We start from the raw sequence: 22404 nt of genomic DNA on the forward strand, positions 1-22404 counted from the left end.
AACAGCAACACGTGCTAAACGACCACGGTAAACTTGCCACAGCTTTGAAATTAGAATTCAGTGGTTCTGCTAAACACAATAGCTCACTGGCAAACACTGTCAAACAAGCTTGGAATGAACACGCACAAGCTTACTATCATAGGCTTCGTTCAACTTACTCACTACTCACTGAAACAGGAATGGAAGAGCTGTTACCATTCAAACAAATGTTTCTGTCGAACATGTATCCCACCTTCATTACCTACTTGGGCCCTTACAGCCCATGTTGGCTTGCCTATCTTACAACTCAGAGAACTTGCAAGCACAGCTTTTGAGGCATCAACAGCTTGCAATGCCTAGAGCCCTGACCAGGAGCACTCGAGTTTGACCAGGAGCACTCACTCCAGTTAGAGGGTGCATTATCAGGTATTGGAGCGTTGAGAGATAACGCACAAGAACGGTTTCTACCACAAAACCATGAATCCAATAACCACCGCAGTCGAAATAACTGTAAAGTACTTCGCCATCGAAACAACTACCGTTACAATCGACCTGTTCGCTACGTTCCTGCACCCAACCCACAAAAAGTGTTAGAGCACAAGGGTAACAAAGGGTTGAAGGACGATCAAAACGTAGACCAATGTTCTCTGGAAGTTCCACTAGGTGAAGAACCTAAGCGAGAACAATTTGAGTAAAGGGTAAAAGAAAAGTCACAAGAACTAAACAGGAAATTGCCGGACACCAGGTCGGCAGGAATTAACACCATTAGCAAGGAAGTTAAAAATCTAATTTCTCCCGCTCTCACTCAAGACCCTATCCAGGGCCCGCTTGATCAAGAAACAAGCCCACAGACTTTGTCTATAGACTCTGATAGAAAGGTTGCGAAGAAAAAGGCCAAAAGCTTCATTAATGCCAAGCCCACTCAAAATCTGAAAAGTAGATCTGCTTTCACCTTGAACAGGAATGGCACTACCACTCCACCGTGGGGAATATGTCCACTAAACGCGACTCTAAATATGTAAATTGCATTTTATTTTTGAATGAGCAATCGTTCATGTGAAGTATTAGCAATTTCTATGAGTGTAGTTATCCATTTTGTTCTCCCGCTCTTTCTCAGTTGCCACCCCTTTCCTTTGTCTACCAAGCCGTCATATCAGCTTAGCCCACTAGGGACTTTTCTATCATGTTATCAATGCATTGTGTTAGTAACCAATATCTACTGTTTGTTTGTTATGTATTTCTGTGATTGACTAAGTTAGTTAGTAAATAAATAATTAAGCCAATTTGTATTTCGCTGATTCATAATTTATGCTAGGGTTCGTGCAGATGACCAATAATTTTACGTTTGGAATGAGACTAACAGAAGGTAAAGATTAATAATCATTAATAGAAGACTGTATCGATAAGATATGAAAATATCTGAAGAGTCAATTCGGGTAATAGAGACTATAAACATTTTTTTCATGGTGCCCTGACTTCCTAGTTAATTAAAGTTTACATTATTAGTTTAATTGGTAATAATAATTACACCAAGAGAATTGATTTGAAAAAATAACGGTCTTCATATTTGACTATAGTCCAGACACAACAGTACATATCCCAACCAGAAGCCTTGGATTATAGGAAACATCTGAATCGAGGTAAAGGCTAGAGCTGCCGCTTTCAAGTCTAGGACCAAAAGGCTTCTTAACTGCTTCTACCCCCAAGCCAAAAGACTGCTGAACATTTAATAAAATGGCCACCAGACTATTACATTGACCCCCCCTCCATTTGTTTTGTACACTGCTGCTACTCGCCGTTTATTATCTATGCATAGTCACCTCACCCCTACCTACATGTACAAATTACCTCAACTAACCGGTACCCCATGTATATAGCCTCATTATTGTGTTACTTTTTATTATTTTATTTTATTTTTTACTTTAGTTTATTTGTTGAATATTTTCTTAATTCTTCTTGTTGCTTAAGGGCTTGTAAGTAAGCATTTCACGGTAAGGTAACGGTAACACTTGTTGTTTTTGGGGCATGTGACAAATAGAGTTTGATTTGATGTGTGTGTGGCTACAGTGGGGCAAAAAAGTATTTAGTCAGCCACCAATTGTGCAAGTACTCCCACCTAAAAAGATGAGAGATGCCTATAATTTTCATCATAGGTACACTTCAACTATGACAGACAAAATAAGAAAGAAAATCCAGAAAATCACATTGTAGGATTTTTAATGAATTTATTTCCAAATTATGGTGGAAAATAAGTATTTGGTCAATAACAAAAGTTTATCTCAATGCTTTGTTATATACCCTTTGTTGGCAATGACAGAGGTCAAACGTTTTCTGTAAGTCTTCACAAGGTTTTCACACACTGTTGCTGGTATTTTGGCCCATTCCTCCATGCAGATCTCCTCTAGAGCAGTGATGTTTTGGGGCTGTTGCTGGGCAACACAGACTTTCAACTCCCTCCAAAGATTTTCTATGGGGTTGAGATCTGGAGACTGGCTAGGCCACTCCAGGACCTTGAAATGCTTCTTACGAAGCCACTCCTTCGTTGCCCGGGCGGTGTGTTTGGGATCATTGTCATGCTGAAAGACCCAGCCACGTTTCATCTTCAATGCCCTTGCTGATGGAAGGAGGTTTTCACTCAAAATCTCACTTTACTTGGCCCCATTCATTCTTTCCTTTACATTGATCAGTCGTCCTGGTCCCTTTGCAGAAAAACAGCTCCAAAGCATGATGTTTCCACCCCCATGCTTCACAGTAGGTATGGTGTTCTTTGGATGCAACTCAGCATTCTTTGTCCTCCAAACACGACGAGTTGAGTTTTTACCAAAAAGTTATATTTTGGTTTCATCTGACCATATGACATTCTCCCCATCTTCTTCTGGATCATCCAAATGCTCTCTATAAAACTTCAGACGAGCCTGGACATGTACTGGCTTAAGCAGGGGGACACGTCTGGCACTGCAGGATTTGAGTCCCTGGCGGCGTAGTGTGTTACTGATGGTAGGCTTTGTTACTTTGGTCCCAGCTCTCTGCAGGTCACTCACTAGGTCCCCCCGTGTGGTTCTGGGATTTTTGCTCACCGTTCTTGTGATCATTTTGACCCCACGTGTGAGATCTTGCGTGGAGCCCCAGATCGAGGGAGATTATCAGTGGTCTTGTATGTCTTCCATTTCCTAATAATTGCTCCCACAGTTGATTTCTTCAAACCAAGCTGCTTACCTATTGCAGATTCAGTCTTCCCAGCCTGGTGCAGGTCTACAATTTTGTTTCTGGTGTCCTTTGACAGCTCTTTGGTCTTGGCCATAGTGGAGTTTGGAGTGTGACTGTTTGAGGTTGTGGACAGGTGTCTTTTATACTGATAACAAGTTCAAACAGGTGCCATTAATACAGGTAACGAGTGGAGGACAGGGGAGCCTCTCAAAGAAGAAGTTACAGGTCTGTGAGAGCCAGAAATCTTGCTTGTTTGTAGGTGACCAAATACTTATTTTCCACCATAATTTGCAAATAAATTCATAAAAAATCCTACAATTTGATTTTCTGGATTTTCTCCCCTCATTTTGTCTGTCATAGTTGAAGTGTACATATTATGAAAATTACAGGCCTCTCTCATCTTTTTAAGTGGGAGAACTTGCACAATTGAAGGTTGACTAAATACGTTTTTTGCCCCACTGTATGTTTTTCTATTGCTTCACAGTCCCCGCTGTTACATAAGGTGTGTTTTTATAATTTTTTTAAAATCAATTTTTACTGCTTGCATGAGTTTACTTGATGTGGAATAGAGTTCCATGTAGTCGTGGCCCTATGTTGTACTGTGCGCCTCCCATTGTCTGTTCTGGAGGACTGATGAGACCTCTGGTGGCATGTCTTGTGGGTATGCATCGGTGTCCGAGCTGTGTACCAGTAGTTCAAACAAACAGCTCAGTGCATTCAACATACAGTGCCTTGCGAAAGTATTCGGCCCCCTTGAACTTTGCGACCTTTTGCCACATTTCAGGCTTCAAACATAGAAATATAAAACTGTATTTTTTTGTGAAGAATCAACAACAAGTGGGACACAATCATGAAGTGGAACGACATTTATTGGATATTTCAAACTTTTTTAACAAATCAAAAACTGAAAAATTGGGCGTGCAAAATTATTCAGCCCCCTTAAGTTAATACTTTGTAGCGCCACCTTTTGCTGCGATTACAGCTGCAAGTCGCTTGGGGTATGTCTCTATCAGTTTTGCACATCGAGAGACTAACATTTTTGCCCATTCCTCCTTGCAAAACAGCTCGAGCTCAGTGAGGTTGGATGGAGAGCATTTGTGAACAGCAGTTTTCAGTTCTTTCCACAGATTCTCGATTGGATTCAGGTCTGGACTTTGACTTGGCCATTCTAACACCTGGATATGTTTATTTTTGAACCATTCCATTGTAGATTTTGCTTTATGTTTTGGATCATTGTCTTGTTGGAAGACAAATCTCCGTCCCAGTCTCAGGTCTTTTGCAGACTCCATCAGGTTTTCTTCCAGAATGGTCCTGTATTTGGCTCCATCCATCTTCCCATCAATTTTAACCATCTTCCCTGTCCCTGCTGAAGAAAAGCAGGCCCAAACCATGATGCTGCCACCACCATGTTTGACAGTGGGGATGGTGTGTTGAGGGTGATGAGCTGTGTTGCTTTTACGCCAAACATAACGTTTTGCATTGTTGCCAAAAAGTTCCATTTTGGTTTCATCTGACCAGAGCACCTTCTTCCACATGTTTGGTGTGTCTCCCAGGTGGCTTGTGGCAAACTTTAAACAACACTTTTTATGGATATCTTTAAGAAATGGCTTTCTTCTTGCCACTCTTCCATAAAGGCCAGATTTGTGCAATATACTTGTTGATTGTTGTCCAATGGACAGAGTCTCCCACCTCAGCTGTAGATCTCTGCAGTTCATCCAGAGTGATCATGGGCCTCTTGGCTGCATCTCTGATCAGTCTTCTCCTTGTATGAGCTGAAAGTTTAGAGGGACGGCCAGGTCTTGGTAGATTTGCAGTGGTCTGATACTCCTTCCATTTCAATATTATCGCTTGCACAGTGCTCCTTGGGATGTTTAAAGCTTGGGAAATCTTTTTGTATCCAAATCCGGCTTTAAACTTCTTCACAACAGTATCTCGGACCTGCCTGGTGTGTTCCTTGTTCTTCATGATGCTCTCTGCGCTTTTGACGGACCTCTGAGACTATCACAGTGCAGGTGCATTTATACGGAGACTTGATTACACACAGGTGGATTGTATTTATCATCATTAGTCATTTAGGTCAACATTGGATCATTCAGAGATCCTCACTGAACTTCTGGAGAGAGTTTGCTGCACTGAAAGTAAAGGGGCTGAATAATTTTGCACGCCCAGTTTTTCAGTTTTTGATTTGTTAAAAAAGTTTGAAATATCCAATAAATGTCGTTCCACTTCATGATTGTGTCCCACTTGTTGTTGATTCTTCACAAAAAAATACAGTTTTATATCTTTATGTTTGAAGCCTGAAATGTGGCAAAAGGTCGCAAAGTTCAAGGGGGCCGAATACTTTCGCAAGGCACTGTATCAATACCTTTCACAAATATAAGTAATGATGAAGTCAATCTCTCCTCCACTTTGAGCCAGGAGAGATTGGCATGCATATTATTCATGTTCTATTCTGTGTGCATCCAAGGGCCAGCCGTGCTGCCCTGTTCTGAGCCAATTGCAATTTTCCAGTTTGTGGCACCTGATCACACAACTGAACAGTAGTCCAGTTGCGACAAAACTAGGGCCTGTAGGACTTGCCTTGTTGATAGTGCTGTTAAGAATGTAGAGCAACACTTTATTATGGACAGACCTCCCCATCCTAGCTACTGTTGTATCAATACGTTTTGACCATGACAGTTTATAATCCAGGGTTACTCCAAGCAGTTTAGTCTTCTCAACTTGCTCAATTAACACATTATTTATTACAAGATTTTGTTGATATTTAGGGTTTAGTGAATGATATGTCCCAAATACAATGCTTTTCGTTATTTTTTAATATTTAGGATTAACTGATTCCTTGCCACCTATTCTGAAACTATTTGTTAAGTGTTGCAGTCATTTCAGTCACTGTGGTAGTTGATAGACACTCTGGCTTTACTTAAAGCTTGTGGCATGTCGTTAGTAAAGTTTGAAAAAAGTAAGGGGCCTAGACAGCTGCCCTGGGGAATTCCTGATTGTTGGAGAGGATTCCATTAAAGAACCCCCTCTGTGTTATGTTAGACAGATAACTCTTTATCCACAGTATAGCAGGGGGGTGTAAAGCCATAACACATACGTTTTTACAGCAACAGACTATGATCGCTAATGTCAAAAGCCGCACTGAAGTCTAACAGCCCCCACAATCTTTTTATCATCAGTTTCTCTCAGCAAATCATCAATCATTTGTGTAAGTGATGTGGTTGTTGAATGTCCTTCTGTTGTCAATTTGTTTCCTGTAAAATAGCATTGTATCTGGTCAAACACATTTTTTTCAAAAGTTTACAAAGGGTCGGTAACAGGCTGATTGGTCGGCTATTTGAGCCAGTAAAGGGGGCTTTACTATCCTTAGGTAGGGGAATAACTTTAGCTTCCCAACAGGCCTAAGGGCACACACTTTCTAGTGGACTTAAATGGAATATGTGGCAAATAGGAATGGCAATATCGTCCACTATTATCCTCAGTAATTTTCCATCCAAGTTGTCAGACCCAGGTGGCTTGTTATTGTTGATAGGCAACAATATTTTTTCACCTCTTCCACACTTACTTTATGGAATTCAAAATTACAATGCTTGTCTTTCATAATTTGTTTAGAAATACTTAGATGTGTAGTGTAAGCATTTGTTGCTAAATTTGCTAATCTTGCCAATGAAAAAACAATGAAAGTAGTAGGCAATATCAGTTGGTTTTGTGATGAATGAGCCATCGTATTTTTTATTTATTTTTTATTTCACCTTTATTTAACCAGGTAGGCTAGTTGAGAACAAGTTCTCATTTACAACTGCGACCTGGCCAAGATAAAGCATAGCAGTGTGAACAGACAACAACACAAAGTTACACATGGAGTAAACAATAAACGAGTCAATAACACAGTAGAAAAAAAAAGAGTCTATATACATTGTGTGCAAAAGGCATGAGGAGGTAGGCGAATAATTACAATTTAGCAGATTAACACTGGAGTGATAAATTATCAAATGGTCATGTGCAGGTAGAGATACTGGTGTGCAAAAGAGCAGAAAAGTAAATCAACAAAAACAGTATGGGGATGAGGTAGGTAAATTGGGTGGGCTATTTACCGATGGACTATGTACAGCTGCAGCGATCGGTTAGCTGCTCAGATAGCAGATGTTTAAAGTTGGTGAGGGAGATAAAAGTCTCCAACTTCAGCGATTTTTGCAATTTGTTCCAGTCACAGGCAGCAGAGAACTGGAAGGAAAGGGGGCCAAATGAGGTGTTGGCTTTAGGGATGGTCAGTGAGATACACCTGCTGGAGTGTGTGCTACAGGTGGGTGTTGCCATCGTGACCAGTGAACTGAGATAAGGCGGAGCTTTACCTAGCATGGACTTGTAGATGACCTGGAGCCAGTGGGTCTGGCGACGAATATGTAGCGAGGACTAGCCGACTAGAGCATACAGGTCGCAGTGGTGGGTGGTATAAGGTGCTTTAGTAACAAATGGCACTGTGATAAACTGCATCCAGTTTGCTGAGTAGAGTATTGGAAGCTATTTTGTAGATGACATCGCCTAAGTCGAGGATCGGTAGGATAGTCAGTCTTACTAGGGTAAGTTTGGCGGCGTGAGTGAAGGAGGCATTGTTGCGGAATAGAAAGCCGACTCTAGATTTGATTTTAGATTGGAGATGTCATTCAATGAATGATGGAGTGGAGTTTGCCTTTTTGCCCAAAAGTTAATTTAAGGTGCTCAAAAGCTTTTTACTGTCATTCTTTTTGTCAATTGTCTTTGTTTCATAGTGTATTTTCTTCTTCTTTTTATTCAGTTTAGTCACATGATTTCTCAATTTGCAGTACATTTGCCAATCGGTTGTACAGCCAGACCTGTTTGCCATTTATTTTTCCTCACCCTCTTAACCATACCATTTTTAAATTCCTCATCAATCCATAAGGATTTAACAGTTTTACAGTCATTTTCTTAATGGGTGCATGCTTATTAGTAATTGGGATAAACAATTTCATAAATGTGTCAAGTGCAGTGTCCGGTTGCTCCTCATTACAGACCACGGACCAACAAATATTCTTTACATCATCAACATAGGAATCGCTGCGAAACTTATTGTATGACCTCATATACACTATATTATGCCCAGCCTATAGAACATGGTTTTCCTAGATATGGCTACTATATTGTGATCACTACATCCAATGGATTTGGATACTGCTTTCAAACACATTTCTGCAGCATTAATAAAGATGTGATCAATACATGTTGATGATTTCATTCCTGTGCTGTTTGTAACTACCCTGGTAGGTTGATTGATAACCTGAACCAGTTTGCAGGCAGTAGTTACAGCTTGAAGCTTTATCTTGAGTGGGAAGCCTGATGAAAATCAGTCAATATTTAAATTGCCCAGAAAATATACATCTCTATTGATATCACATACATTATCAAGCATTTCACACATATTATCCTGATACTGACAGTTAGCACTTGGTGGTCTATAGCAGCTTCCCACCAGAATGGGCTTTGGGTGAGACAGATGAACCTGAAGCCATATTACTTCAACAGTATTTAACATGAGATCCTCTCTAAGCTTCACAGGAATGTGGTTCTGAATATAAACAGCCATACCTCCACCTGGCATTTCCGTATTTTATTATAACCATGTATTGCTACCACTGTATCATCAAACGTATTATCTAAGTAGGTTTCAGAGATTGTCAGAATATGAATGTTACTAGCAAATTATTGATTTCATGAACCTTGTTTCTTAAGCTACATATGTTAACATGGCAATTTTTAACACTTTTCTGGGATGCTTGAATGTTTTTCTTGCTTTACTGGGAAGCTTCGCAGAGGTAGACATGCTCAGGTTATTTATGTTAGTGCAGGATGAACTACACACAGTGGACTTCTTGCTAGGGCACAACACCTCAGTGCTAACAGTATAACTCTGGTTCATAGGCATATGATTACTGCATGCAATAGCTGTAGGATCAGCAGATGCATTGACCCAGTTAATGGGAATGGATCTGCTCTGGCTCTTCCTCTGATCTCGAGTTCATTGGCAGGCAGATGTAATTGGGAGGTTTAGGAAGAATCTACAGGGGTTAGTGATCCCTACCCAATCATGTGTTCTGTAGGAATGAGGGTGGAAGATACAGCAGATTGCGTCATCTATGGATCTGTTGGGACGGTATGCAAATTGGAGTGGGTCTAGGGTGTCTGGGATGGTGGAGTTGATGTGTGCCATTACCAAACTTTCAAAGCACTTCATGATTACATGATTACAGATCAAATCAAATGTTATTGGTCGCATACACATATTTAGCAGATGGTATTGCGGGTGTAGCGAAATGCTTGTGTTCTTAGCTTCTGTGCGGTAGTGTCTAACAATTCACAACAATACACACAAATCTAAAAGGAAAAAAATTGAATTAAGAAATATATAAATATTAGATTGAGCAATGTTAGAATGTTAGAGTGACTAAAATACAGTAGAATAGAATACAGTATATACATATGAGATGAGTAAAGTAGTATGTATGTGAGTGCTACAGTGTGGTAGTAGTTGTGGCATGAAGCCTTAGAGTTCTTGGGAACAGGAATAAAAGTAGTCATTTTAAGACATGGGGATTATAGGCTGGGACAAGGAGAGGATGAAAATTACATTGAATATGCCTGACAGTTGACCTGTGCATGCTCTGAGAATCTGTCCTGGAATATATTCAGGTCCTGCGGCCTTACGAATGTTGACTTCATGTCGGCCTTGGAGAGCGCGATCTCCCAGTCCTCTGGGTGGGTGGGGGCCCTCACGCACGTCGTTATTGCCGAAGCATACATAAAATGCATTGAGTTCATCTGGAAGAAATCGTTGGGCAGATCATGGCTGGGTATTCCTTTATAATCCGTAATGGACTATAGCCCGTGCCACAAGCGGCGGGCGTCAGAGCCCACCTTATTCCTATATTGTCCTTTGGCTCATTTGATGACTCTGCAGAGGTCGTAACAGGACATCTTGTGCTTTTTCCTTTCCTCAGCCGTAGCCTCAGGGTTGTCTGCGATAGCCCTGCATGTGGTAGCACTGTCCTTTATTTTAGCACCAACCTCTGTGTTAATCCAGGGCTTTTGATTGGGAAAGCAGTTAACCTTCACTGTGGGGACAACGTCGCAGATGCATTTCCTTATGAAGCCGATGATGGAGGATGTTAGCTCGTCGATGTTATAGGCGGAGTCTCTGAACACTTTTCAATCAGTGTTAGCAAAGCAGATCTGTTGCATAATCTCTGATTCTGATTACCATTTCTCAATGGAGTTAGAAACCCAGTGCATTCAAAAAGTATTTAGACCCCTTGACCTTTTTCACATTTTCTTACGTTACAGCCTTATTTTAAAATGGATTACATTGTTTTTTCCCCTCATCAATCTACACACAATATCCCATAATAACAAAGCAAAAACTGAGTTTTTGAATTTTAGCATACAAGATCCCCAAAATTTTACTTTTATTTTAATTTGTTTATTTCAACTGACTGTTTTCCTTGTATGATCTCAGTAAAGTCTTTGAAATTGTTGCATGTTGCGTTTATAATTTTGTTCAGTGTAAAACGGAATTATAAATGAAAAAAATGTATCAGCCTATTTGACATCAAAGATGGTTGAGAATGCAGTGATGATTTTTTAAACTGTCGCGATGACTCTGAATTATTCTGAATTATCCGTATTCTGAATGATCCACCCAATTGATCAAAGGAATGTGACAAATCAGGCGAGATTGGGGTGCTGGTAGTTAAGTATTCTTTCATAACATTTACAATCCTTCATCATTTTCAGTCCAAATTCAGTGGTTGTTTTTGATGCCACTGAAATGTGGTAGTAGACACATTGTAGGTATCAAACTACAAAACAGCTATAAAATAACTGTTCCCTATGAAGGTCATGGGACCTTGTGCCCGCCTACCTTTATTTCATTGGTCGAGAAATATTCAGGAAGTAGGTCTACTGCAGCGGGATCCCATTGGATTGGTGTGAAACACAGGGTGAGAAAACATCCAATCGCATCACTCATATCCTCTAGCGTCAAACGTAGCTAGCTGTGTCCTGCCTTTTCTATTGCTTCTTTTCAACTTGAACAGCGGCGTTTCCTCCTTATATACGGAGCTTGTTCAAATTAAGAGACTTCTATCACTATGGCCGCCTACAAGCTGGTGTTGATCCGCCACGGCGAGAGCAACTGGAACCAGGAGAACCGATTTTGTGGCTGGTTCGACGCCGATCTGAGCGAGACTGGAGAACAGGAGGCGAGGAGAGGAGGACAGGCCCTGAAAGGTGGATTCTAGTTCTATTTTATTTGATCAGCTAGTTACTTACATTGTAGGATACTATACCAGACACAACACATCAAATGTGTCCTCACTAATGCAATTGACTGATTGTACATTTCCATTCTCTGTTTATCGAAAGTCCTGTGGCAGCAGCGACTACAGCAATTTCAAAGGCTGAGTGCCTGAACGTTTGACATTTTTTGCCGCTTGAAGAGATCTCAACTATTATTGATGATTTACAATCAAACATGTAGATGTGAAACTACTTTTTACCAATACCAGCAACGTTACGTGACAACTCCATCGATTTGACATAGGATGGAGGTGTGTTTTGGTGGTCTCCCGGTTGTCAATCACGCCCTCATTTCAACTTTGACCATGCCCGGTTCTAATAAGGAGTCCATTAAGTGCACCCGGCTATGGCCTACTACGTGAATGGTCAAAAGCGGTGAGGAAGGAGCGTCTGTCTCAAATCGAACAGCAATCTTCGGCTCTCGTTCATGTTGTCAACAAGGCAGCATGATTCACTGGGAAGGCAGATAAGCTTTTGTATCAAATGCAATCACTTTTGCATGTGTAAACACAGAATCCTACTCATTACTCAACGTGCTGGTGGCCTAAACAGGGTCACCTGGCTCACGCCCGGGACGCAGCCGGTTCCAAATCGAATGCAATCACCGCTAACCCGGTTCGCTCGGGATATTAATAGAATGCCCTCTGGTGGCCTATTAGTTCAGCCCCCTTTCACTGTGGACAAATGAGCAACGGAGATCCCGACTCCACCGCTTTTGAGGGCAGAGCTTTTCCGAAGGATGTGAACCTGCAGTTCTAGACGTGCTGCTTCGTACAAGTAATACAATCAAGCCTTATGGTATTGGTTAGGGAAATATGTGGTGTTTCTGACTAAAGTCATATTTGGCCCAAAACGAAGAACTAGTAACCCATGCTATGTCAGCTGATGAATTTAACCCGTGACGTTTTTTTAAATGTGTTTTTTTATTTCACCTATATTTAACGAGGTAAGCTAGTTGAGAACAAGTTCTCATTTACAACTGCGACCTGGCCAAGATAAAGCGAAGCAGTGCGACACAAACAACAACAGTTACACATGGAATAAACAAGTGTACGGTCAATAACACAATATAAAGTATATATACAGTGTGCAAATGACATGAGGAAGTAAGGCAATAAATAGGCCATAGAAGCAAAGTAATTACAATTTAGCAAATGAACACTGGAGTGATGGATGATGACATTGCTTGCTTGAATTATGTAAAAATAGTCTACAGCAGTGTCCAGGTGTTGTACTCTCCATCATATCCACTCCTGGTCCTGTAGACCTAGCATAAGCTTTTGTCCCAACCCAGAACTTGACCATTGGTTGATTTCCTAGTCTTACTCTGTTGATCCATCTGTCCATCCACCCACCTACAAATCATCATGAATCAAACGCGATCACAACCTTTCTCTTCCTCAGATGCTGGCTATGAGTTTGACGTATGCTACACCTCAGTTCTGAAGAGGGCCATCCGCACTCTTTGGCTGTGTCTGGACAGCATTGACCAGATGTGGCTTCCTGTCCACCGGACCTGGCGCCTCAACGAACGCCACTACGGTGGCCTGACGGGGTTAAACAAGTCAGAGACTGCTGCCAAGCATGGAGAGGCTCAGGTGAAGATCTGGAGGCGGAGCTTCGATATCCCTCCTCCCTCCATGGACCCAGACCATGACTTCTACACTATCATCAGCAAGGTGAGGGACACACAGACACGCATTCACATACACTCACTATTATGGATAAGAATTTGCCTGATATATAACATCAGACAACAGAATATAAATATTTCTTTAAGCCAGCTCACTCACATTGGGAAGAGCCTATAGTGGAAGTCTTGACAGAGAAATGTTGTTGACGATTGGGTTTCTCCCTGTGCTAGTATGTTTCTGAGGGCTACAGTAAAGGGCTACAGTAAAGCACGTCTCAAAGTATCACCATGTGTTTTGCCCAGTGTTTTGCCCAGTTCATTGATGCACCGACCCCTTAACAGGAGAGATGATCAGAGTATGGGCTGTCTGATTACGTAGATGCCAAGGCATCCGTCATGGCAACCCAGTGTTCTGTGAGACTGGTAGTACCAGAAACTTATGGATTGTGTGTTCTGCTGAGGGGAGCGCTTTATTTGCTTTTTGGCAAACTCATGTACTTTTACTGGCGCCGACAGAGATGGCCGCCTCGCTTCGCGTTCTTAGGAAACTGCAGTATTTTAAAAAAATAATTTAATGTGTTATTTCTTACACTGTTACCCCGGGAAATCTTAAGTCTTATTACATACAGCCGGGAGGAACTATTGGATATAAGAGCAACGTCAACTTACCAACATTACGACCAGGAATATGACTTTCCCGAAGCGGATCCTCTGTTTGGTCCACCATGCAGGCCAATGGATTGGATCCCAGCATACGACCAAAAACAACAGCGCCACAAGAGGGAGCAGGCGGAGCGGTCTTCTGGCCAGGCTCCGTAAATGGGCACATCGCCCACCGGTACCGAGTATACTACTTGCCAATGTCCAGTCTCTTGACAACAAGGTAGATGAAATCTGAGCAAGGGTTGCCTTCCAGAGAGACATCATAGATTGTAACATTCTTTGTTTCACGGAAATATGTCTCACTCGCAATTCAGTACAGCGACCTGGTTTCTTCACGCATCGCGCCGACAGAAACAAACATCTCTCTGGTAAGAAGAAGGGCGGGGGTGTATGCCTTATGATTACCGCCCCCAAGCCTCGACGGCCCTGAAAGAACTTCATTGGACTCTATGTAAACTGGAAACCACATATCCTGAGGCTGCATTTATTTTAGCTGGGGATTTTAACAAGGTAAATATGAAAACAAGGCTCCCTTAATTTTATCAGCATATAGAATGCGTGACTCGGGGCGGCAAAATCCTGGATCATTGTTACTCTAACTACTGCGATGCACACAAAGCCTTCCCTCGCCCTCCTTTCGGCAAATCTGACCACGACTCCATTTTGTTGCTCCCAGCCTATAGACAGAAACTAAAACCGGAAACGCCCGTGCTCAGGTCTGTTCAATGCTGGTCCGTCCAATCTGATTCCACGCTTCAAGATTGCTTCGATTACGTGGACTGGGATATTTTCCTGGATAGCGTCAAACAACAACATTGATGTATACGCTGATTCGGTGAGCAAGTTAATTAGCAAGTGCATCGGCCATGTACCCACGGTGAATATTAAAACCTTCCCCAACCAGAAACCGTGGATTGATGGCAGCATTCGTGCAAAACTGAAAGCGCAAACCACTGCTTTTAATCAGGGCAAGGCGAACGGAAACATAACCGAACACAAACAGTGTAGCTATTCCCTCCAAAGCAATCAAACAAGCTAAACGTCAGTATAGAGACAAAGAGTTGCAATTCAATGGTTCAGACACGAGGTATGTGGCAGGGTCTACAGTCAATCGAGGACTACAAAAAGAAAACCAGCCTTGTCGGGGACCCCAATGTCTGGGAGCAAGACAAACTAAACAACTTCTTTGCTCACTTTGAGGACAATACAGTGCCACCGACACGGCCTGCTACCAAAACCTGCGGGCTCTCCTTCACCGCAGCCAACGTGAGTAAAACATTTAAATGTTTTAACCCTTGCAAGGTTGCCGGCCCAGACTGCATCCCCAGCCGCGCCCTCAGAGCATGCGCAGACCAGCTGGCTGGTGTGTTTACGGACATATTCAATCAATCCCTATCCCAGGCTGCTGTTCCCACATGCTTCAAGAGGGCCACCATTGTTCCTGTTCCCAAGAAAGCTAAGGTAACTGAGCTAAACGTCTATCGCCCCGTAGCACTCACTTCCGTCATCATGAAGTGCTTTGAGACTAGTCAAGGATCATATCACCTCCACCCTACCTGACACCCTAGACCCACTCCAATTTGCTTACCGCCCCACTAGGTCCATAGACAACGCAATTGCAATCACACTGCCCTAACCCATCTGGACAAGAGGAATACCTATATGAGAATGCTGTTCATCGACTACAGCTCGACATGTAACACCATAGTACCCTCCAAACTCGTCATTAAGCTGGAGACCCTGGGTCTCGACCCCCGCCCTGTGCAACTGGGTCCTGGACTTTGTGAAGGGACGCCCCCAGGTGGTGAGGGTAGGAAACAACATCTCCACCCCGCTGATCCTCAACACTCCTCAACACTGGGGCCCCACAAGGGTGCGTCCTTTCCTGTACTCCCTGTTCACCCATGACTGCGTGGCCATGCACGCCTCCAACTCAATCATCAAGTTTGCAGACGACACTACAGTGGTAGGCTTGATTACCAACAACGACGAGACGGCCTACAGGGAGGAGGTGAGGGCCCTCGGAGTGTGGTGTCAGGAAAGTATATGTATATACTGAACTCTATACTATCTACTGCATCTTGCCTATGCCGTTTGTCCATCGCTCATCCATAAATGTATATGTACATACTCTTATTCATTCCTTTGTTGTGAAATTGTTAGATATTACTGCATGGTCGGAACTAGAAGCACAAGCATTTCGCTACACTCACATTAACATTTGCTAACCATGTGTATGTGACCAATAAATTGGATTTGAAGAGTGGCTTCCGTCTGGTCACTCTGCTATAAATGCCTGATTTAGTGGAGTGTTGCAGAGATGTTTGTCGTTCTGAAAGATTCTCCCATCTCCACAGTGGAGCTCTGTCAGAATGACCCTCGGGTTCTTTGTCACCTCTGACCAAGGCCCTTCTCCCCCGATTGTTCAGTTTGTCAGGGCGGTTAGCGCTAGGAAGAGTCTTTGTGGTTCCAAACTTCTTACATTTAAGAATATTTGAGGACTCTGTTCTTGGGGATCTTCAATGCCGCAGACATTTTTTGGCACTTTTCACAAGATCTGTGCCTCGACACAATCCTTTTCTCGGGGCTCTACAGACAATTCCTTCGACCTCATGACTTGGCTTGATTTTTGTACTGACATCCACTGTCAACTGTGGGACCTCATAAACTGGATTGTGCCTTTCCAAATCATGTCCAATCAATTGAATTTACCACAGGTGGACTCCAAGTTGTAGAAAGATCTCAAGGATGATCATTTGAAACGGGATGCACCTGAGCGCAATTTCGAGTCTCATAGCAAAAGGTCTGAATACTTATGTAAATTAGGTATTTCTGTTTCATTTTTTTTGACATTTCTAAACGCCTCTTCATGTTATTGTGTGTAGATTGAGGAAATAATGTATTGTATCCATTGTAGAATATGGCTGTAATGTAACAAGGTGGAAAAAGTCAAGGGTACTGAATACTTTCTAAGTGCACTGTACGTACATGCATATTTTAAAGGCCCAATGCACCTGCTTTTATCTTAAAATCAAATCACTTCTGGGTAACAATTAAGTACCTTACTATGATTGTATTCATCAATGGTTAACAATAAATAATTGCTTCTTAGCAGGAGCAATTATTCAAGCAAGAATTTTGGTCTGAGTGGGGAGGGGAAAACTAGCTGTTATTGTCAGAGGTTTGGAACTCTTTCTTATTGGTCTTAATTAATTTACCACATGGTGATGTCACCAGACAGGCCAAAACTCCATCCCACCAAACCGATCTTACGCTAAAAGGGCATTATCACCATATTCACAGTATTATTCCAATCTCATAGTGTGGAAATATGCACTCAGTGGCCAGTTTATTAGGTATCTTTGCCTTCAGAACAGCCTGAATTCTTTGGGGCATGGACAAGTTACTCAAGTGGTGTCAATGAAAACATTCCCCACACCCCCGCCACCAGCCTGTACCGTTGACACCAGGCAGGATGAGGCCATGGACTCATGCTTCTTACGCCAAATCCTGACTGCCATCAGCATGACGCAACAAGAACCGGGATTTGTCAGACCAGGCAGCATTTTTCCACTCCTCAATTGTCCACTGGAGCCGCTTCTTGTTTTTAGCTGATCGGAGTGGAACTCGGTGTGGTTGTCTGCTGCAATAGCCCATCTGTGACAAGGATGATGAATTAGGCGGTCCAAGATGCCGTTTTGAACACCACTGTTGTACAGCGCCATTATTTGCTTGTTTGTGGCCTCTTGTTAGCTTGCACAATTCTTGCCATTCTCCTTCGACCTCTCAACAGCTCGTTGATTTCACCAACAGGACTGCTGCGACTTTTTTTTTGATTGTCGCACCATTCTCGGTATCCCTAGACACTTGTGTGTGGAAAAACCCAGGAGGCCGGCCTTTTCTGAGATACTGGAACCGGCACGACTGGCACCGACAATGATACCATGCTCAAGGTCATTCGTTTTGCCCATTCTAACATTAAATTGAACAGTAACTGACTGCTTCAATGCCTTCATATAGCAAGTGATGGCCACGTGACTTACTGTCTATAGGAGCAAACCAATTTTGTGAATAAAAAATTATGTTTGACTGCGCTGGGCCTTTAACAAAAAGAAGGTGTGTGTATATGTATCAAGGTCTTTTGGTGTTTCAACTCTGAGTTAATCTATTGCAGAGGAGTGTGATATAGTTCAGCTGAGATCAGAATCAATTGGTGACAGCGTCATTTGCACTGTCGGGTCGTGTTTAAAAATCACCAAGTAGGACTAGCAGAGGCATGGGCCTACTGGTCTTTATATGCTAAACGTATGGAAATATGCAATGAATTTGTCTGACTTGTTCAATGTAGAACCAAAAGCACTGGACAGTTGGTGTCTTCCTTCCCCCAAATTGTTTAATTCTTTATTTTTATTGTACCCTTAATTTACCAGGTAAGTAGTAGGAGAACACATTCTCATTTACAGCAATGACCTGGGGAATAGTTACAGGGAAGAGGAGGGGGGGACGAATGAGCCAATTGGAAACGGGGATGATACCTCTAGCCACCTAGCAATTGTATAACTAGCCATTTCAGGCTGTCAATCAACTTGAGTTAGTAGCTAGCTTGTCTATCTTAGCTGGCATGCCTGCTGGCAAGGTTGTCCAGCTCAGTTGGTAGAGATGGCACTCGCAACGCAAAGGTTGTGGGTTTGATTTCCCACATGGGACCAGTATGAAACTGTATGCACTCACTACTGTAAGTCACTCTGGATAAGAGCATCTGCAAAATTACTGAAATGTAAAGTGTTGGTAGACTTTAGAAAAGCAAGAAATTACTAAATGTACTGAATAAAACTCTCATTCCTTTCAATCTCTTAACCAGATTTGAACAGAAGCATATTTAGTAAAAAATAAATAAAACCCCATTCAGTAGAATACAGACAGCTCAAGAGATGCATAATGGTTATGACTCCAACTTCCAGCCATCAAGTTATTTGTACCCCTGAGATTTGGGGTGCAATTCTGATGTCTTACTAATTGGTCTTTTGACCCATCAGTTATTTTGCCAATAATTGAGCAAAATATCAGAATTGGGTGAAAAAGGGCTTTATAAATGCAATTGATTGACTGAAAGCAATATGGTGGTATGAGGGTTTAGGCCCAGGTTGCTGTTAGGCCTTTGTCTGTTTGTTGACATACTAAATATCTCCATCTTTTATTTAGGATCGTCGTTATGGAGACCTGTCGGAAGAGCAGCTTCCATCCTGTGAGAGCCTGAAGGACACCATCGCCCGGGCACTGCCCTACTGGAACGACGAGATTGTGCCCCAGATCAAACAGGGCAAGAGGATTCTCATCGCTGCCCATGGCAATAGCCTCAGGGGCATTGTCAAGCATCTCGAGGGTAAGTAGTAAGAACTGCCTAGAACTGTGATCTCTGGAGAGCCACAGGATGTGCAGGCTTTTGTTACAGCCTTTCACTGATACACCTGTTTTGAAATCATCAACTGTTCATGAACAGAATTAGTCGGATCAGGTGTGCTTATGCTGGGCTGAAACGAAAGCCTGCACACAGTTTCTCCCCAGGACTGGAATTTATTCTGCTTGGTTTCTAGGAAGTACTGGTCTGTGGTAGTATCGTTTTACTTCCTACACATTCTAATCTGCACATATGAAATGTGAGTGTCCATCTGTGTGCTCCTTATTTTTTTTTGTTTACACTTTCTTTGTTGTGATTGTTTAATTTATGTTGTTGTCACTGATTAACCATAAACCCTATGTGCTGCCCCCTGCAGGTATGTCTGAGGAAGCCATCATGGAGCTGAACCTGCCCACAGGCATCCCCATCCTGTATGAGCTGGACAAGAACCTGAAGCCTGTCAAGCCCATGCAGTTCCTGGGGGATGAGGAAACTGTCAGGAAGGCTATGGAGGCCGTGGCAGCCCAGGGCAAAGCCAAAAAATAGAGGGAGCACTTTGTGCATCGTGGAGTAGGAAGTTGTGCTTATTTACAGATCTAGGATCAGATTTTATATTAGCCTCCCATCAATTCCTAACCTTCTGGAGGAAGCATGTAAAACTGACCTTAGATCAGTGTTTCTGGGAAGCTTCATTCTACTCCATGTGGCACAGAGTAGGGGTAAAGGGATATGGGTTGGAGGTTAGTAATACTACAGATCTCAAAGGAGCTCACACACACTGTACTTGCAGTCCAAGAAACATAGCTACTAAGAATGTGTTGGTATTCAACCCTACTGTGCATAGAAAGTCTAACAAATGTGGATTATAAAGTAACCAATACATTAGTATAGATTAATATTGACCAAGCCACTTCTATGGGGACAACTGACTACACTATCAAATCAGTCATCATTCCACTGGCTTATTGTGTCTGTTTCCCTGTTTAACAATGGATCATTGAGATTACGAATGTGATGAAGCCTAATTTATTTGAAAATATTTAGTCCTGCGTTACCATACTTCCTAGTCTCGCTAAAAAAGAGTATATATTTAGATGTTATAGAAGAATATTTGCACTTTAAAAGTAAATAGTTATTTACACTAAACACGTAAGGTTGTACTGGTTCTTTTATTTTCCAATGTGCTCTGTCTCTGGTCGTACAATTCTCTGTAGAACCACTGTATCAGTAGTTGGAAGACTGTTTCCATCTCCTTCGAGAGCCATGGCAGAGACTAAATACCTTTTTCTCCTCTGCCCCCCTAGCCTTGGATGCTACTTCTGTGTCGTTTACATGTCTAGTACTACTGTGTGTGACATGTCTTTCCATCCCATTTCCTGGTGACTATTGTGGCACATGGCTACTGTTTTGTCAGTGGGATCAAATGTTTGGTACCTGCAATGTCAGTCTGTTTATGCTTCATCAGTGGCATTCAGGGCTAAACATTCATATTTCACAGCACAAAATAGATTGCACAAGACAGACCAACTCTCCTCTTCTATGTCCAAGCGAGCTGATTCTAAACATTTACATTTTTATCTGCAACTTTGAGCATTCCACAACCTATGAATAGGCATAGGCATGCATTTTACTATAAGTTTACTTTTGCTACCCTGTATTCTGCTGAACCCCTCTAAATGGGGAAACTGCAGTGTAGGTACCTGCTCCTATAGGATATGCCGCTTATATCCTTCCCCACCCATTCCCAAGGCTTTCTCTTTTGAAATTGTTGGCAATCTTATGACTGAAAATAAGATCATTTGGAATAATGTAATAATTGCAATGTACTTTTTAGATGTACAGCACTGAAACCTGTGCTGAACCAATAAATGTGTGTGGGAAGAAACATGATTTGGTCAGTTTAACCTTTTTTTAAATTGTATTTTTATTTAATTTTTTATAAATGTTATTTTAATCGAATTATTGTTTTAGTATGAATTTCACTGCAGGGGTTTATTCATTACTCTGATTCTGTTGCAAAACATTTTGCAACAAAAACAAGTTTCTATTGGACAAATTTAGGTGGGTCCCTGCTCGTTTTCGCTCTGTTTGGTTCTTAAACACAACAGTTTCTGTTGCAAGAGTTAATGAATACATCCCACAGTCGTGTTCAGCAGGACCATGTTTCTTTTGTAACGTTCAGACAACGATGTTATGTAGAAGAAAACCGCCTCCGATATGCAGAACAAGGAGTCATGTATAGGCTCTATTTGACAACGTTTGGCTACTGAACATGCAGTTAAGTGATAATGCCAGAGAAGCCGGTGTTTGGAGGATATATTTGGCACGGGTGTTGTCGAGGGCAGGCAAACCATGAATTATCACTTTTTTATACTGGTTACTGACATATTCAAATAATGATTTTTACATATTTTCATAATTTATTCAGACTACACAAACAAATAGTGGTGTAAAAATACTTAAGTACTATTTTTAAGTCGTTTTGGGGGGTATTTTTCTGTTTTTTTTTAACTGCACTGCTGGTTAGGGGCTCATAAGTAAGCATTTCACTACACCTGTTATTTTTATCTGTACTCTATTTATATTTTTGACTACTTTTACTTTGCTACATTCCTTAAAATATTGTACTTTTTACTCTACATTTTTCTTGACACCCAAAAGTACTCATTACATTTTGAATGCTTAGCAGAATAGGACAATAGTCAAATTCACGCACTTATCAACCGAACATCCCTACTGCCGCTGACCTGGTGGACTCACTAAACACACATGCTTTGTTTGTAAACTGTGTCTGAGTGTTAGTGTGCACCTGGCTTTCTGTAAATTAAAAAAAAAAAAAAATTGTGCCATCTGGGTTGCTTTAATTTAAGGAATTTGAAATGATTTATAATTTTATTTAAACCAAATACTTTTAGACTTTTACTCAAGCAGAATTTTACTGGGTGACATTTGTCATTTTCTATTAAGATCTCTTTACTTTTACTCAAGTATGACATTGGGTACTTTTTCCACCACTACAGAAATATAAACGCAACGTGCTGGTGCCATGTTTCATGAGCTGAATTAAAAAATCCCAGACATTTTCAATACACCCAAAATGCTTATTTCTCTCATTTTGTGCACAAATTTGTATACATCCCTGTTTTGTGAGCAT

General features: G+C 41.7%; 1 protein-coding gene across 1 annotated transcript; it reads left to right on the forward strand.

Annotated features, from left to right (window-relative positions):
- Positions 1 to 11128: 11128 nt before the first annotated feature.
- LOC110502667 (phosphoglycerate mutase 1) lies at positions 11129 to 21135 on the forward strand. The gene is made up of 4 exons (XM_021580884.3): positions 11129 to 11487; positions 12961 to 13235; positions 19055 to 19235; positions 19627 to 21135. The coding sequence occupies exons 1-4, from the start codon at positions 11349 to 11351 to the stop codon at positions 19794 to 19796; spliced, it is 765 nt and encodes a 254-aa protein (XP_021436559.1). The 5' UTR covers positions 11129 to 11348; the 3' UTR covers positions 19797 to 21135.
- The last annotated feature ends 1269 nt before the right edge of the window (positions 21136 to 22404 follow it).

Source organism: Oncorhynchus mykiss, chromosome 23 (genome assembly GCF_057628025.1).
Source record: "Oncorhynchus mykiss isolate SJ-2025 chromosome 23, ASM5762802v1, whole genome shotgun sequence".
NCBI classification, from domain to species: Eukaryota; Metazoa; Chordata; class Actinopteri; order Salmoniformes; family Salmonidae; genus Oncorhynchus; species Oncorhynchus mykiss.

Coding starts and splice junctions, on each gene's coding strand:
- LOC110502667 (XM_021580884.3), top strand. CDS start 11,349: ATGGCCGCCTACAAGCTGGTGTTGATCCGCCACGGCGAGAGCAACTGG. Junction 11,488..12,960: donor AGGAGGACAGGCCCTGAAAG/GTGGATTCTAGT, acceptor TCTCTTCCTCAG/ATGCTGGCTATGAGTTTGAC. Junction 19,236..19,626: donor CATTGTCAAGCATCTCGAGG/GTAAGTAGTAAG, acceptor TGCCCCCTGCAG/GTATGTCTGAGGAAGCCATC.